The sequence below is a fragment of the Apus apus genome, chromosome 11 (genome assembly GCF_020740795.1).
Source record: "Apus apus isolate bApuApu2 chromosome 11, bApuApu2.pri.cur, whole genome shotgun sequence".
Classification (NCBI taxonomy): Eukaryota; Metazoa; Chordata; class Aves; order Apodiformes; family Apodidae; genus Apus; species Apus apus.
The window spans coordinates 1,691,980-1,704,741 of NC_067292.1; the positions used below are offsets into that span (position 1 = coordinate 1,691,980).

The 12,762-nt window shown below is 62.6% G+C and overlaps 3 protein-coding genes across 5 annotated transcripts in view; 2 read left to right on the forward strand and 1 right to left on the reverse strand.

The window, feature by feature from the left end:
• Positions 1–2,882, forward strand: part of PIEZO1 (piezo type mechanosensitive ion channel component 1) — a 24,563-nt gene extending 21,681 nt beyond the window's left edge. For both annotated transcript variants that reach the window (XM_051629695.1, XM_051629696.1), the window contains exons 42-50: positions 91–249; positions 332–479; positions 577–765; positions 856–948; positions 1,085–1,257; positions 1,346–1,468; positions 1,551–1,630; positions 1,737–1,923; positions 2,034–2,882. In XM_051629695.1, coding sequence (XP_051485655.1) covers positions 91–249; positions 332–479; positions 577–765; positions 856–948; positions 1,085–1,257; positions 1,346–1,468; positions 1,551–1,630; positions 1,737–1,923; positions 2,034–2,283 — 1,402 coding nt within the window. In that variant the 3' untranslated portion in view covers positions 2,284–2,882. The remainder of the gene's footprint in view (positions 1–90; positions 250–331; positions 480–576; positions 766–855; positions 949–1,084; positions 1,258–1,345; positions 1,469–1,550; positions 1,631–1,736; positions 1,924–2,033) is intronic.
• Positions 2,757–6,636, reverse strand: CTU2 (cytosolic thiouridylase subunit 2). Of its 2 annotated transcripts, XM_051629737.1 has the most exons (15): positions 6,535–6,636; positions 5,951–6,025; positions 5,604–5,682; positions 5,457–5,516; positions 5,322–5,382; positions 5,000–5,109; positions 4,638–4,909; positions 4,423–4,558; positions 4,171–4,302; positions 3,978–4,069; positions 3,788–3,879; positions 3,585–3,672; positions 3,438–3,504; positions 3,280–3,338; positions 2,757–3,186 (listed from the first exon to the last, which is right to left on the reverse strand). In XM_051629737.1, exons 1-15 carry the CDS (start codon positions 6,615–6,617, stop codon positions 3,120–3,122), a joined length of 1,473 nt encoding a protein of 490 aa, XP_051485697.1. In that variant the 5' UTR covers positions 6,618–6,636; the 3' UTR covers positions 2,757–3,119. The 2 variants fall into 2 exon arrangements, with proteins under 2 accessions (XP_051485697.1, XP_051485700.1); XM_051629740.1 differs by lacking the exon at positions 5,951–6,025.
• A 57-nt stretch (positions 6,637–6,693) lies between these two features.
• Positions 6,694–12,634, forward strand: RNF166 (ring finger protein 166). Its single transcript, XM_051629750.1, is given in 7 exon segments — positions 6,694–6,737; positions 6,739–6,861; positions 7,112–7,268; positions 8,088–8,200; positions 8,341–8,455; positions 8,998–9,105; positions 10,066–12,634. Coding segments are annotated over 7 exon segments (726 nt in total). The 3' UTR covers positions 10,132–12,634.
• The last annotated feature ends 128 nt before the right edge of the window (positions 12,635–12,762 follow it).

A 12,762-nucleotide genomic window follows, 5' to 3' on the forward strand; every position in this document is an offset into this window, starting at 1 on the left:
CTAAGGTGGCATCTTTGTGTCTGCAAGCCCACGTGGTGGCCCAGCCTGGCTGGGGCAGTGACTGAAGAGGTAGACGCCTCCTTCCCACAGGCTGTTCAACCTCAACACGGTGGCCCAGCTGTGGTACTTCGTGAAGTGCATCTACTTCTCACTGTCAGCCTACCAGATCCGCTGTGGCTACCCCACCTGCATCCTGGGCAACTTCCTCACCAAGAAATACAACCACCTCAACCTCTTCCTCTTCCAAGGGTATGGCATGGCGCCGTGCGGATCCCTGGCTGCCCTGAGGGTGCCGTACCAGCCCCCTCTCCATTTGTGTCCCCCACCCCAGGTTTCGTCTTGTGCCCTTCCTGGTGGAGCTGCGGGCTGTCATGGACTGGGTCTGGACGGACACCACGCTGTCCCTCTCTAACTGGATGTGTGTGGAGGACATCTATGCCAACGTTTTCATCATCAAGTGCAGCCGTGAGACAGAGAAGGTATGACCCTGCCGTGCTGGGAAGGGCCCCCCAGTAAGTTGCTTGGGGTCCCCTCCTGAGCCCACCATATGGTATCTACTCTTCCCCCCCCCCCTAGAAATACCCTCAGCCCAAGGGGCAGAAAAAGAAGAAGATTGTGAAGTATGGCATGGGGGGCCTCATCATCCTCTTCCTCGTGGCCATCATCTGGTTCCCACTGCTCTTCATGTCGCTGGTGCGCTCCGTGGTGGGCGTTGTGAACCACCCCATCGACGTCACTGTCGCCCTCAAGCTGGGGGGATATGAGGTAGGGATGCAGGGGGGACAGTGTCAGGGGTTCCCTGCCTGGACACTGGTGTCCCCTGCCCCTCTGATGGCACCCTATGTCCCCCTGCAGCCACTGTTCACCATGAGTGCCCAGCAACCATCCATCCAGCCCTTCACCCCCCAGGACTACGAAGACCTCACCGAGAAGTTTGAAAGGCAGCCGGTAAATCCCCCTTCCCTAAAACCCACTCCTGCTCCATCCCTCTTGCGGGGGAGGCTGGCAGAACTGGAGGGGTGTCCCACCAGGGCCGGGGTGTCCTTGTGTGGGGGCTGAGCCATGTCCCACCCCCCGGTGCCAGGTGGCCATGCAGTTCATCACGCTGTACGGCTACGAGGACATCGTGACCGCGCGCATCGAGGGCAGCTCGGGCGCCCTCTGGAGCATCAGCCCCCCCAGCCGGGAGCAGATGCAGCGGGAGCTGCTGAACGGCTCCTCCGACATCACCCTCCGCTTCACCTGGACCTTACAGAGGTACCACCAGCACGGTGGGGTGGGGGTAGCCCTGCCTGCACCCCTCCCCACACACACACCCCAGTTGCTCAGCACCTTCTGCCCGCAGGGACCTGGGCAAGGGGGGGACAGTGGAGAACACCTTCAGCAAGCACAGCACCAACCTGGAGCCCGGCGCACCACAACGCATGGAGCTGGCCCAGCTGCTCCAGGGCACCCGTGACGCCCCTGTGTGAGTGTCGCCGGGGAGGGAAACCCCCCCCCGTTATGCTCCTCAGGGTGGTGACCCCTGTGCTCACCCCGCTGTCTTGCAGGCAAGTGCCCAAACTCTTCCCCAAATACATCCGGGCACCCAACAACCCTGAAGCTGACCCTGTCAAGCAGCTGCTGCCAGGTGGGTCCCACCGTCTTCTCCCCCACCCCCAAAAAATAATAAATCAGAGCGGGGGCACAGTGGTGGCCATGCCCTGCTCTGATGGTGCCACCCCCTCCCCCTGCAGAGGGCGAGGACAGCTACCTGGACGTGGAGGTGCAGCTGAAACGGGAGCGGGCGAGCGCCGACAGGTTCTTGGAGTGGTGGGTGGTGCGGCTGAAGGACGCGCCCCCCCACGATGGCAACATCCTCCCCATGGTCATCTTCAACGACAAAGTCAGCCCCCCCAGCCTGGGCTTCTTGGCTGGCTACGGGTAAGGTGGAGCGGGGGGGTGCACGGAGCAGTGGGGACCACCCGGCTGCACCCCCGGAGGGCGCGAAGCCGCGGCAGGGGTGGTGCAGGATGTCCCCGCTCCCTCCGCAGGATCATGGGGCTGTACGTCTCCATCGTGCTGGTGATCGGGAAGTTCGTGCGGGGTTTCTTCAGCGAGATCTCGCACTCCATCATGTTCGAGGAGCTGCCCTGCGTGGATCGCATCCTGAAGCTGTGCCAGGACATCTTCCTGGTGCGGGAGACGGGCGAGCTGGAGCTGGAGGAAGAGCTCTACGCCAAGCTCATCTTCCTCTACCGCTCCCCCGAGACCATGATCAAGTGGACGCGGGAGAAGGAGTAAGGGGCTCCGGGCCCACCCCCCCCCATCCTGGGGACATCACCACCAATGCCTTAACCAGCCCCCTCCCCTCCCACCCCAAAAGCTGGGGCCACATCCTGCCAGGGGAGGCAGTGGGTGCTCAGCACTCGCTTTGAGGAAGGATGTTTTTTTTTTTTTTCTCTTAATGTTGCTTCGAAGCCGTCTGCCTTGCAGAGACCACCTTGTGCCTTCCTGGGGTGAGGGGGTGGGGAGCAGAAGCTGCCTCCCCGCCCCCCACCACCACCTGCTGGGCACCCCTGGCTGGCAGGTAGAGGTGGGGGGTCAGGAGCTGTTCTGTGCCCCCCTCCCTGCTCTCCCCAGCCCTGTTCCAGAACCAGGTTGAACTCAAAAGCAATAGCCCCTCAGCCCCAGGATGGGGGGCCCTGGGTCCTGGCCCCTTCCTGCCAAGCTTGGGGGGGGCTGGCAGCCCCAGCTGGACTCTAGACACTTGTGACTTTGGTTTTGTTGTTCTGGGGTTTTTTTTTGTTGTTGTTTTTATTTTGGTTTTTTTTGTTTTTTTTTTTAATTGTTAATGCAAATGTTTTATTTATACAGATACCTAATAAAACCAAGTTGAGGCCTCCCTGGCTGCTGCAGGGCTGGGGTAAGGAGGAGGAAGAGGGGTGAGACAGGGGACCTGCTACCCTGGGGGTACCAGCACCCCTGGCTTCTGCCAAATTTGGGCTGGGGGGGTTCTCCCTGCCCCCCCAGCTGTAACCAAAATGGGGTGTAAAAGCAGCTGCCTGGGTGCCAATGGATACCCAGGGGCTCTGGTCCAGAGTGTCTGGGGTCTGTGTCCCCCACTGTCCCCAGCCCCTTCAGTTCTTGCTGTGCTCCTTGTCCTCTGGCGGGGCCTCCTGGCTCTGCTGCTTCATCTCCTCTGTTCTGCAAGGGATGGACATGGTGCAGATGAATGGATGTGGCACTGGGGTGCTGAGCTGGCGGGGGGGGGCAGGTGACCCCCTGTCCCCCCCCTACCTGCAGATCCTGCGCTGGGCCTCAGCACGCACGTAGGGCGGCAGCGTGGCGAGGGGACCCTGCAAGAGAGGGGTGATAGAGATGGGGACCGCCCTGTCCCCTGGGAGAGCCACCCCATCCCCTGGGAGAGCCACCCCGCTGCACCCCAAAAGCTTTACCAGCTCCTTGAAGGTGAGACGGCAGCTGTAGCACAGCAGCGGGATGAAGGCGGCCTTGCTCTCAGTCCTGTGGGGACAGGGACCATCAGAGGTGCCAGCATGGTGGCCCTGCTGCCACCATGGCATCCTCCATGCCCACAGGCTCACCCTGCTAACGGGGCATCCTGGCAGCACCCATTCTCCACAAACTCTGGCTCATCCATGATCAGTGTGGGCTCCAGGGCCAACTCCTCCTCTGCAAGAGCTGGGGGTCAGGGGTAGACTGGGCAGGGGGAGGGTAGGAGGGGGGATGTGTGTGCATGGCTACTCTCCCTTAATCCCCCCCAGTTCCCACCACCTGCCCCACTCACCCCCGGCGATGTCCAGGGCGCACAGGCAGAGCAGGCACCGCTCGGACTCACAGCTCGCTATGGCTGGAGCTGGGCTCAGCTTCTCACCTGTCCTGCAGCCAACATGGGGGTGGGAGTGGTCAGCAGATGCATTCCACCTGCCCCCCTTCCCCCCCCCCCCCCAAACCACCCCGTGAGAGGGATGCTGTACCGGTAGACTGTGCTGATGGTGGAGGGAAAATCCTCCTGCAGCCCCATCAGGAAGCGCTCGATCAGGCGGTGGATGCTGGGCTTCTCCCGGCGCTGGGGGAGAGAGCAGGGCTGGGGGGTCCTGTCCCTGCTGTGGGGACGTGGAGCTTGGGATTCCCCCCCCTCTGGCCACGTGAGACAGGGGCTGTCCCTACCTTGGTGGGGAGGGGTGGCGCGATGACAGTGGGGACATGGAAGAAGTGGTTGTAGAAGGCGATCTCCTTGGCCGTGTACTCCCGCATGGGACGCACCACCATCACGTCGCCGTGGCGGTTGTCCACGAAGCCCTGTGGGCACCCAGCTGCCAAGGGACTGCACCACCACCACAGACCAACCCCCCCACCCCAGCCATGACCTCACATCACCCCTCGGCCGTCCCCAGCCCAGGGACAGGGTGAGCAGCTCACCGTGTCGACGGCGAGGAAGGCGCCGCGCCCCAGCGACAGGTTGGTGAGGAGCTTGATGGCCACGCGGGTGCAGCTCTCGCCCGTCATCACCTTGGTGTAGCCCCTGGTCCGGGCTGTCTGCAGGATCAGGTGGAGCCTGAGGGGACAAGGTGACACCGGCTCAGAGCTATCGTGCCATGCCCAGTGCTGGTGCTGGGGCAGGATCAGGCCCTCACCGCAGCATCTGCAGCAGCTCCTCTCTCGCTGTCGGTGTCTCCACGGCCTCAAAGAGCCGCTGCAGCTCCTGGGTGAGGGTGGCGGGGGGCAGGCGCTGGGAGGGCCCCGCTGGGGTGTCTTGGGTGCTGGGCAGGGAGGTGCCACCATCCCTGTCCCCTTCCTGCCACTGCTGCTGCTGGATGAAGCCATCCACAGCCTCCTTATAGGAAGGGCCAGACTCGCTGGACTGCTCAGGTCCCGGCCGCAGGATGGATGCTGGCAGCTCCAACGCCTGTGGGGCAGAGACAGGGACCAGGAGGGGGGGTTGGGAAGAGCCAGGTATGTCCCCACACCATGGTGTGTGCCCTCCTTATCTCTGTACCTGCTCCAGGTAGGCCAGGTGGTAGGGGAAGCCAGTCTCCTGCAGCAGGGTCTCCATGTGGGCCAGGCTCTGCTCCCGCTGTGCCGGGCTCTGCCCACGCACCGATCCCTCTGCAAGGCAGGTGGGCAGCACTGGGACCACCACCACAAGGAGAAGGGGGCACCCACCCCATCCCCAGGGTGCCACAGCCTTGCTGGGCTTCAGGGCAGCCCCCAGCCCTAGCACAGTGCAGATGGATGCTGGGCTGGGAGCGGAGACGGGGCTGGGAATGGGCAGAGGGGCTGGGAATGGGCAGGGAGCAGGCAGGGAGGCCCAGCCTTACCATCAACGTAGATGAGGCCAGGAACAAAGCGGAGCCTCTTGGCTGTCTCCCGGCTGAGCCCCTGGCAGAGGTGCAGGGTGAGGGGGGGTGGGTGAGCCAAAGCCCCCCCCCACCCCCCATTGCCCCCACTCTCACCTCCTGGACCTGCTGGACCATGGCGCTGGAGGCCGGTCCCCCCGACAGCGCCAGCAGCACCTGTGGGGAGACCAGGGGAGGTCACTAACCCCGCTGCTGCCACCCGGCTCCCCCCTCCCACGTCCACGTGTCCCCCCCCCCCAGTACCTTCTCTCCCGGGAAGATGACGCGGTTCTTGCCCAGCATTGCACGGAATTTGTGCACAAAGTACTGGCGGAAGCAGCCGCTGCGGGGACAGGGGGACACAGCCCTGAGCTGTGGCGCGTCCCCAGGCCCCGTGTCCCCGAGACCAAACATCCCAGAGGCCCGTGTCCCCAGGCCCCATCTCCAAGCCTTGCTGTTCCCGTGCCCTGCTGTCCCCAAGCCTTGATCCCCGTGATCCAACGCCCCCAAGCCCAAACCCCACACGTCCCCAGGCCCTGGTGTCCCAGAGACCCAGCGTCTCTGAGATCCGTGCCCCCCCCCCCCCGGCAGCCCCTCCCCGGGCCCCTCACCGGCAGAAGGCGTCCCCGAGGCGGATGAGGAGGGCGGCAGAGCCCTGCCCGCACTTCACGCAGGGCTGCGGGTGGCTGCGGGGGACACGGGCGGTCACCGGGCAGCCCCGGGGACACCGGGCCCCGGCCCCCCGCGGGGGGAGGGGGGCAGCGCCCGGGGAGGCACCGCAGGAGCCCCGGGAGGTGACGAGGGGACCACGACAGGGGCAGGCCGGAAGAACACCCGGGCAGTACGGAGACGTGCCGGGGACAGCACCGGGGGGGTCACCGGCGGCAGGACAGGGGGGTGCCAGGTCACAGCACCGGGGGCACGTGCGGGCGGTACCGGGGGGTTGCCGAGGGCAGCACCGGGGGGGCACTGGGGAGGTACCGGAGGCAGCGCGAGGGGAGGGGGTACCCAAGGGGTACCACGGAAAGTACCGAGGCGATGCCGGGACAGCGCAGGCGCACGGAGGGGACACCGAGGGGGTGGCGATGGCGGTACCGGGGTACGGAGGGGACACCGAGGGGGTATCGCGGGCGATCCCGGGGGGGATCCCGGGGGCGGTCCCGGGGCCCAGCCCGGCCCCCGCCCGGGCTCCCACCTGCGTGCCGGGGCCCGGCGCCGCCGCGCCGGTGCCCGGAGCTCCCCGCAGCCGCCGCCGTCCGCCGCCGCCGCCTCGCACATCCCGGCCCGCTTCCCCGCCGCTCCCCGCGCGCCGCCGTGACGTCAGAGCGCCGCGCCGCCGCCGCCCCCCCCCGCCATGTTCCGCAGCCTGCGGGTGGCGGCGGCGCAGCGACCCCCGGGCGGGCCCCCCCCGGCCGCCCCCCGCCGCCGGGCCCGCCGCCGAGGCGCTGGAGGCCCAGTTCAGCTGCCCCATCTGCCTGGAGGTGTTCCACCGCGCCGTCGGCATCGCGGGCTGCGGGCACACGTGAGGCGGGGCCCGGGGCGAGGGCGGCGGGGACCCCCGGGCTGACACCCCCCCCCCAAGCTCCCTGGGGCTCTGGGTTGTGCCAGGCCTCTTGGCACCCTGCCCCTGGCTCCCAGTTCTGCCCGGTTCCTCCCAGTAGGGCTGGTGTGGTGTCCCCGGGGCGGTGGGGCCGGTGTCCCCGGGGCGGTGGGGCCGGTGACCCCCGGGGCGGTGGGGCTGCCCGGGCTGACGCCGCTCCCCGTGCCCGCAGGTTCTGCGGGGAGTGCCTGCAGCCCTGCCTGCAGGTGCCCTCCCCGCTCTGCCCGCTCTGCCGCGCGCCCTTCGACCCCAAGAAGGTGGAGAAGGCTTCCAGCCTGGAGAAGCAGCTCTCGTCCTACAAAGCTCCCTGCCGAGGCTGCAGCAAGAAGGTGAAGCTTGCTGGAGGGGGGGGGTGAGGGGAGGCTGCTTGTCCCCCGTCCTGCAGTCGTGGGGTCGGGGAGAGGACATGGTTTGCTCTCCAGGGCTGGGTTTGCAGATTCCTGCCCCCCAACAGCCGTGCCTGTGAGGTGTGGTGGCCCCTCTGCGTGTCAGGGCAGCCAGGTGGTGAAGGTGCTCCCTCCTGGCCGCCTTTGCCAGCAGACTGGAGCTATTATTAGACAGTGGGGACCTTCAAAAGCAGGTTGAGGTTTTCCTGCCTCATGGGAGAGACTGAGACAAGCCAGCTGTGCTGCTGCTCCTGATGGGGTAAGGATTTGGGTGCCGTGATCCCGGCGGCTTCAGGGGAGCTGAACTGGCAATGTGGGCTGGCCCAGCTTGGGGCTGTCTGCTCTTGGGACATTTCAGGGACTGGCTGGAAAGCTGTGATTCATGGTGTGTCTCTGCTGCTGTGTTTTCTGGCTTCCATTAACTTTGGGGATCTTCCTTGGCTGCCACCCAGGAATGTTCCCGCACAGTGTCAGAGCACTTTGGGGTTTCCACCCGTCAGCAGTTCCTCACTTGCAAAGGAAAATGGAACTAGTGCTACAATAACACAGCCTGGGTGGCTTGTGTGTCACCTCTGGGGACACGTGCTGCAAGGGTGCAACCCCAGCCTCTGTCCTGCGAGGGAGGAGGGGCTGGTGCAGCGTTTCCACGGCGCTGTGGGTCATCCTGCACAGACCAGTTGACCAAAACTGCTCTCCTGAGCCTCGCTGTGTCTGGAAGGTGTCGCAGCCCCTGGGGATGTGTCTCCTCTCCTTGCTCTCCAGGTGACCTTGGCCAAAATGCGCTCCCATGTCTCGTCCTGCACGAAGGTGCAGGAGCAGCTGGCCAGCTGCCCCAAGTTCGTCCCAGTCGTCCCCACGTCCCAGCCCATCCCCAGGTACGTGGGGTAGGGAAACGTGTCCCTCCTTGGCACGTGGTGGGTGGTAGGAAAGCCCAGCAGGGGCTGGATTAGGTTGGAAGGAGTCGATCCAGGTCCTTCCTGGGGGATCTGAGCTCGTCCTTGCCTTTTTATTTCAGCAACATTCCCAATCGCTCGACGTTCGTCTGCCCGTACTGTGGGGCCCGGAACCTGGACCAGCAGGAGCTGGTGAAGCACTGCATGGAAAACCACCGCAACGACCCCAACAAAGTGGTGAGAGACACTGGGGCAGGCTGCTTCTGTCTGGGGTAACTCCTGGAAATCCAAACACACCCCGGCTGATGCTGCATCCGAAGCCACCAGCACGCAGAGCTGCTGCTGCCTGTGAAGCACAGCTGGGTTTCCAGCTGGTTTTGTTTGGTTTAAGCCCCTTTGGTGGGAGATGCTGCTGCTGTTTGCCTTTGTTGGAGGCTGCCTCCGTCCCCCTGTGCCTGCCACCCCCCTGGTGCAGGATTTCCTTTCCCCTGCCTCGCTGGGTTGACCAAGGTGGGGAACTTGCAGCTCTGGCACCATCTCAGAGGTGCTCACACATGCGTGTAACTTCTCAGTGGGCTAAAAGCAGCCTGGGCCACATGTCAGAGGCTCTGTGCACCCAGGGATCTGCTTGAGGGGAGGCTGAGGGTCCCCCTGTTTAGCACAACCTCTGCAGATCAGCCTCTGGCAGAAAGGGGGGGCCACCACTTGCCTCTCTGGGAGGCAGAGGTGGGGGGTCTGTCCCCAGGAGTCACAGTTCCTGCTGTCCCTGCCTGCTGCAGGTGTGCCCAGTCTGCTCAGCCATGCCCTGGGGGGACCCCAGCTACAAAAGCGCCAACTTCCTGCAGCACCTCCTGCACAGGCACAAGTTCTCCTATGACACCTTCGTGGTGAGTACAGCCCTGAGCTGAAACATCTTCCCTGTGTGTCCTGGGCCCAGTGGCCAGGAGATGGAACCAGCCCTTCCCTTCCTGTGCTGGGACCAGCCTGTTCATTTGTACAGCCCCTCGGGACAGAAAGGGGATGGATATTTCTTTGCAGGAGGCATGTGGCACACGTGTAGCCCCACTCAGGACCCCCAAGGGTTTCAGGCTGGGCTCCCCACCTGCCCCAGGGGGTGGTTGTCATCAGACTCACCAGGAGAATGTCTCTGAAGGAGGAGAGGGAAATGGTATGCCTCTCTGTGAAGATGGGTTGTTTCCATATGCTCCATTAAATTTTTCCCCTGAGGAACTGTAACACAAAAGCTCTTTTCTTTGAGGCTTCAGGAGTGGTGGGAGAGGAGCAGCCCAGCCCCAGGGTTTTTGGGAGGGTCTGGCTGTTGCACGTGGGAGGGTTTCCATGGCCCCCCTCTTGGGTTGCTGACCCCTCCTGTGTGGGGGTAATGGGGGGATTGCCCAGCCTTGGCTGCTAGGGGCTGAGGGGAGGGTTTGGCAGCACCCTGCTTTTATTGCAGGGCCACTAGGTTTCAGGAAAAGGAAACTCCAACTATTTACAGACAAAAATCCCCCCTTAGGGCATGATCTCTGTGTTGCACAAACCCAGCCCAGAGGGCTGGAGAAGCCTGTGGCCTTGCTAGAAAGCTTTGCCCTTTGGCCACAGCTTCCTGTGTGGGCCTGTTTCGTCCCTACCTGTTCTCAGAGCAGGGCTGACATGGGCAGATTCCAGGCAGGAGAGGGACCCTGGGCACAAGGGACACCCCAAAAAAACTGGTGTTCCTGGGACCTGTATGCTGGAGGAGATGGAGGCTCTGGGGGACAATAAGGAACAGGAGGAGCCATGGCCTCCCTGCCTGCTTGCTGGAAGCTGTGTGGCCCTGCCAGCTCTCCTGACCACCCCTCTCTTTTTAGGACTATAACATCGATGAGGAGGCAGCACTGCAGGCTGCCCTGGCATTGTCTCTCTCTGAGAACTGAGGCTGATTGTGGAACATCAGTCCGGGCCCCTCACCCCATCTCCTGCACACTCCTTCCTACTGGAGACACCACCTGGAGCTCACCAACCCCTCCTGGAGACCTGCTGCCACCTCTCTTCCCTCTCCTCTCCGGGCAAAATCCCTCCTTGTTTGAGAAAGTGGAGTCTCTGGAGCGATAGCGCCAGACCTGGTGAGTGAGCAGAGACTGGGAGGAGAGAGGAGCCCTCGCTGGGTTGGGCGTTTCATACCCGTGCACGGAGTATATCCCTGTATCCAGATCTATTTATTATTAGATGCTTCTGGGCACCACTTGGTCTTCACGCTCTCTTGCTGCGACTGAATAGGTACGTACAACTGTGAGGTGTTTTATGCAGAAGTGCCCTAGTTTGAAGCTGCAGCCTTCCACGTCCTGCTTGAAGAGGAAAACCAAAACAAAAGGGCACGGAGCGTCTTTTTATGAACTCTCCAGAGCTCCTTCCAGAGACATCCCAGTCTGTGCAGTCCCCCCCGTGCTGCAGGCTGGAGCTGCCTCCTTTGCCTGTGGCTGCTGGGCAGGCCGGGCTGAACGGCAGGGCGAGGCGGCTGCCCTGGTGTGCCCCCTGATGGCTGCGGAGGAGGAGTCGGCGGGGACAGCGTCTGGGGAACCTCTCACCTTGCTCCTTTTGTACCGGGCTCTTGTGATACTGGAGTTCTTGCCTTTTTCTACACGAATCCGCGTGGCGCCTTTTCCAGGTTTTATAGAGCGGGAACCGAAGCTGCTGCTCCTCACGCTGCAATATCGGGCACCAGGGACCAGAGTATTTTTATGGAACATTATTAAGAAAGTCTATTTTTTAACAAAGAAAAACAAAACACAACACACAGACACAAAAAAAAAAAAAAGGAAGAAAAGGAAAAGAAAAAGAACCCCCCAAACAAACCAACGTGCTGCGGATTTGAAATCCTGTGGGAGGCAGACCCAGGGCCAGTGGGGCTCTGTGGGGGTGGTGGGGAGCACATGGGTGTCCTCTTTGGTTGTTTCTGGGCTGTTCTTTGCCTTGACATGTTTCTCCACAGGTGGGTGGTGATGCAGAGAGGTCGGGTCAGAGCCAGCACCTCGCTGGGCTGCTTTTTGGAGGAGCAGCGTCACCACTTGTGCTCTCAGCCACTTGGTCAGCCGTGCTCTGAGCTGCTCCAGGACACGTGGTCGGGCTCAGGATGGCTTAAATCCCTGGAGACAGAGCCCTGTGATGGCCCTGGATGGACAGGGTGGGGTCTGGAGCAGTGGATCCTCTCTGTGGAGGAGCAGGTGGGTTGGTTGTGGGGTGCTGGTGCTTGGTGCAGAGCTGCTGGGTTGTGGGTGTGCAGGAGGGATGTCTGCCCGTGCGGGATCTCATCCCCACTGCCAGGCATCTTGTCCCCCTGAAACAGGGGATTGCATCCTCCTGGGAATAGGGCACATCTGGGCAGAGATTGATCCAGGAGATGCTCCTCAGTGTCCTGGTGACGGGTGCAGTTGTGTCCCCACACAAGGTGGTGCCTGGGCAGAAGGGACACCATGGTTTGGATTGGAAGGGGCCTCCAAGATCATCCAGTTGAAACCTCCTGCCATGGGCAGGGACACCTCCCACTAGACCAGGTTGCTCCAAGCCCCATCCAACCTGCCCTTGAACACTTCCAGGGAGGAGGCATCCCTGGAAGAGATATCTTCTCAGCCCAAGGCTCTGGGTAAAGGATCTGCAGGGAGGTGGTGATACACCATGAGACCTGCAGCCCCGCTGTGCCACTTTCCAGCAAGGGTTTGCAGGGAAGGGATGTGGGAGAGCAATCCTTCTGTGTCCTTGCTCAGGGAAGTGGTTTCTCCCAGACCTGGCTCCAGCGCTGCTCTAGCAATAGTATCTCGTTTTGTACTTTGATCTAATCAGTACTGGGTGTTCTGGGGGGCTGGGAGCTCCCACGTGCCACCTGCAGCCCTACAAGGAGAGACCCTCCACTCCCCTCCCTCGAGCTGGGCTAGCGGGGGGACGCAGGGTCTTCCTGCACCAACACGGCATGGCTGGCACCACAGCGTGTCCCTGGTGGGATGGAGAGTGCTGGCATCTCCCGAAAGGGACCCAGGAGGGTTTCCCTGTCCCATCCTCAGCTGGGACACTTGGGTCCCTCCATCAGAGCTCTCAGTTGCAGGCAGCTCCCTCCCTCGGGGACAGTGCTGTTAACCTCCTTCCTCCTCCTCCTCTTTGCCCCACGATGCCGGAGCAGGGGCAGCAACAGCTGCTTTTGTAAAGCACTTTAAGGCCCAGGTGCTGCTCAGCAGCTCCTGCCTCTCCTCGCTTTGCACGGGGTGGGGTCCAGCTCTGCCCGTTGATGTGTTCCCCCCAACTTCGTTTTGCAGAACTAGGACTTTTAACAAGATGTACTGGGTTTTGGGTTTGTTGTTTTGTTTGGGTTTTTTTGCAGAAGAATAATCAAAATCAATGACTTCTTTGTAGCAACCCATTTTTTCTCAATAAAGGCAGTTTCGTCCATGGGCTGTGCCGTCTCTGCTGTGGCTCTGGGGGGTGGGTGCCCCCCACCCGGGCTGCTCCATCCCTAAATGCAGGACTTGTCTTCACAGCTTTGCCAGCTCCCCTGGTTAACAGCAGCGGGGTCACCG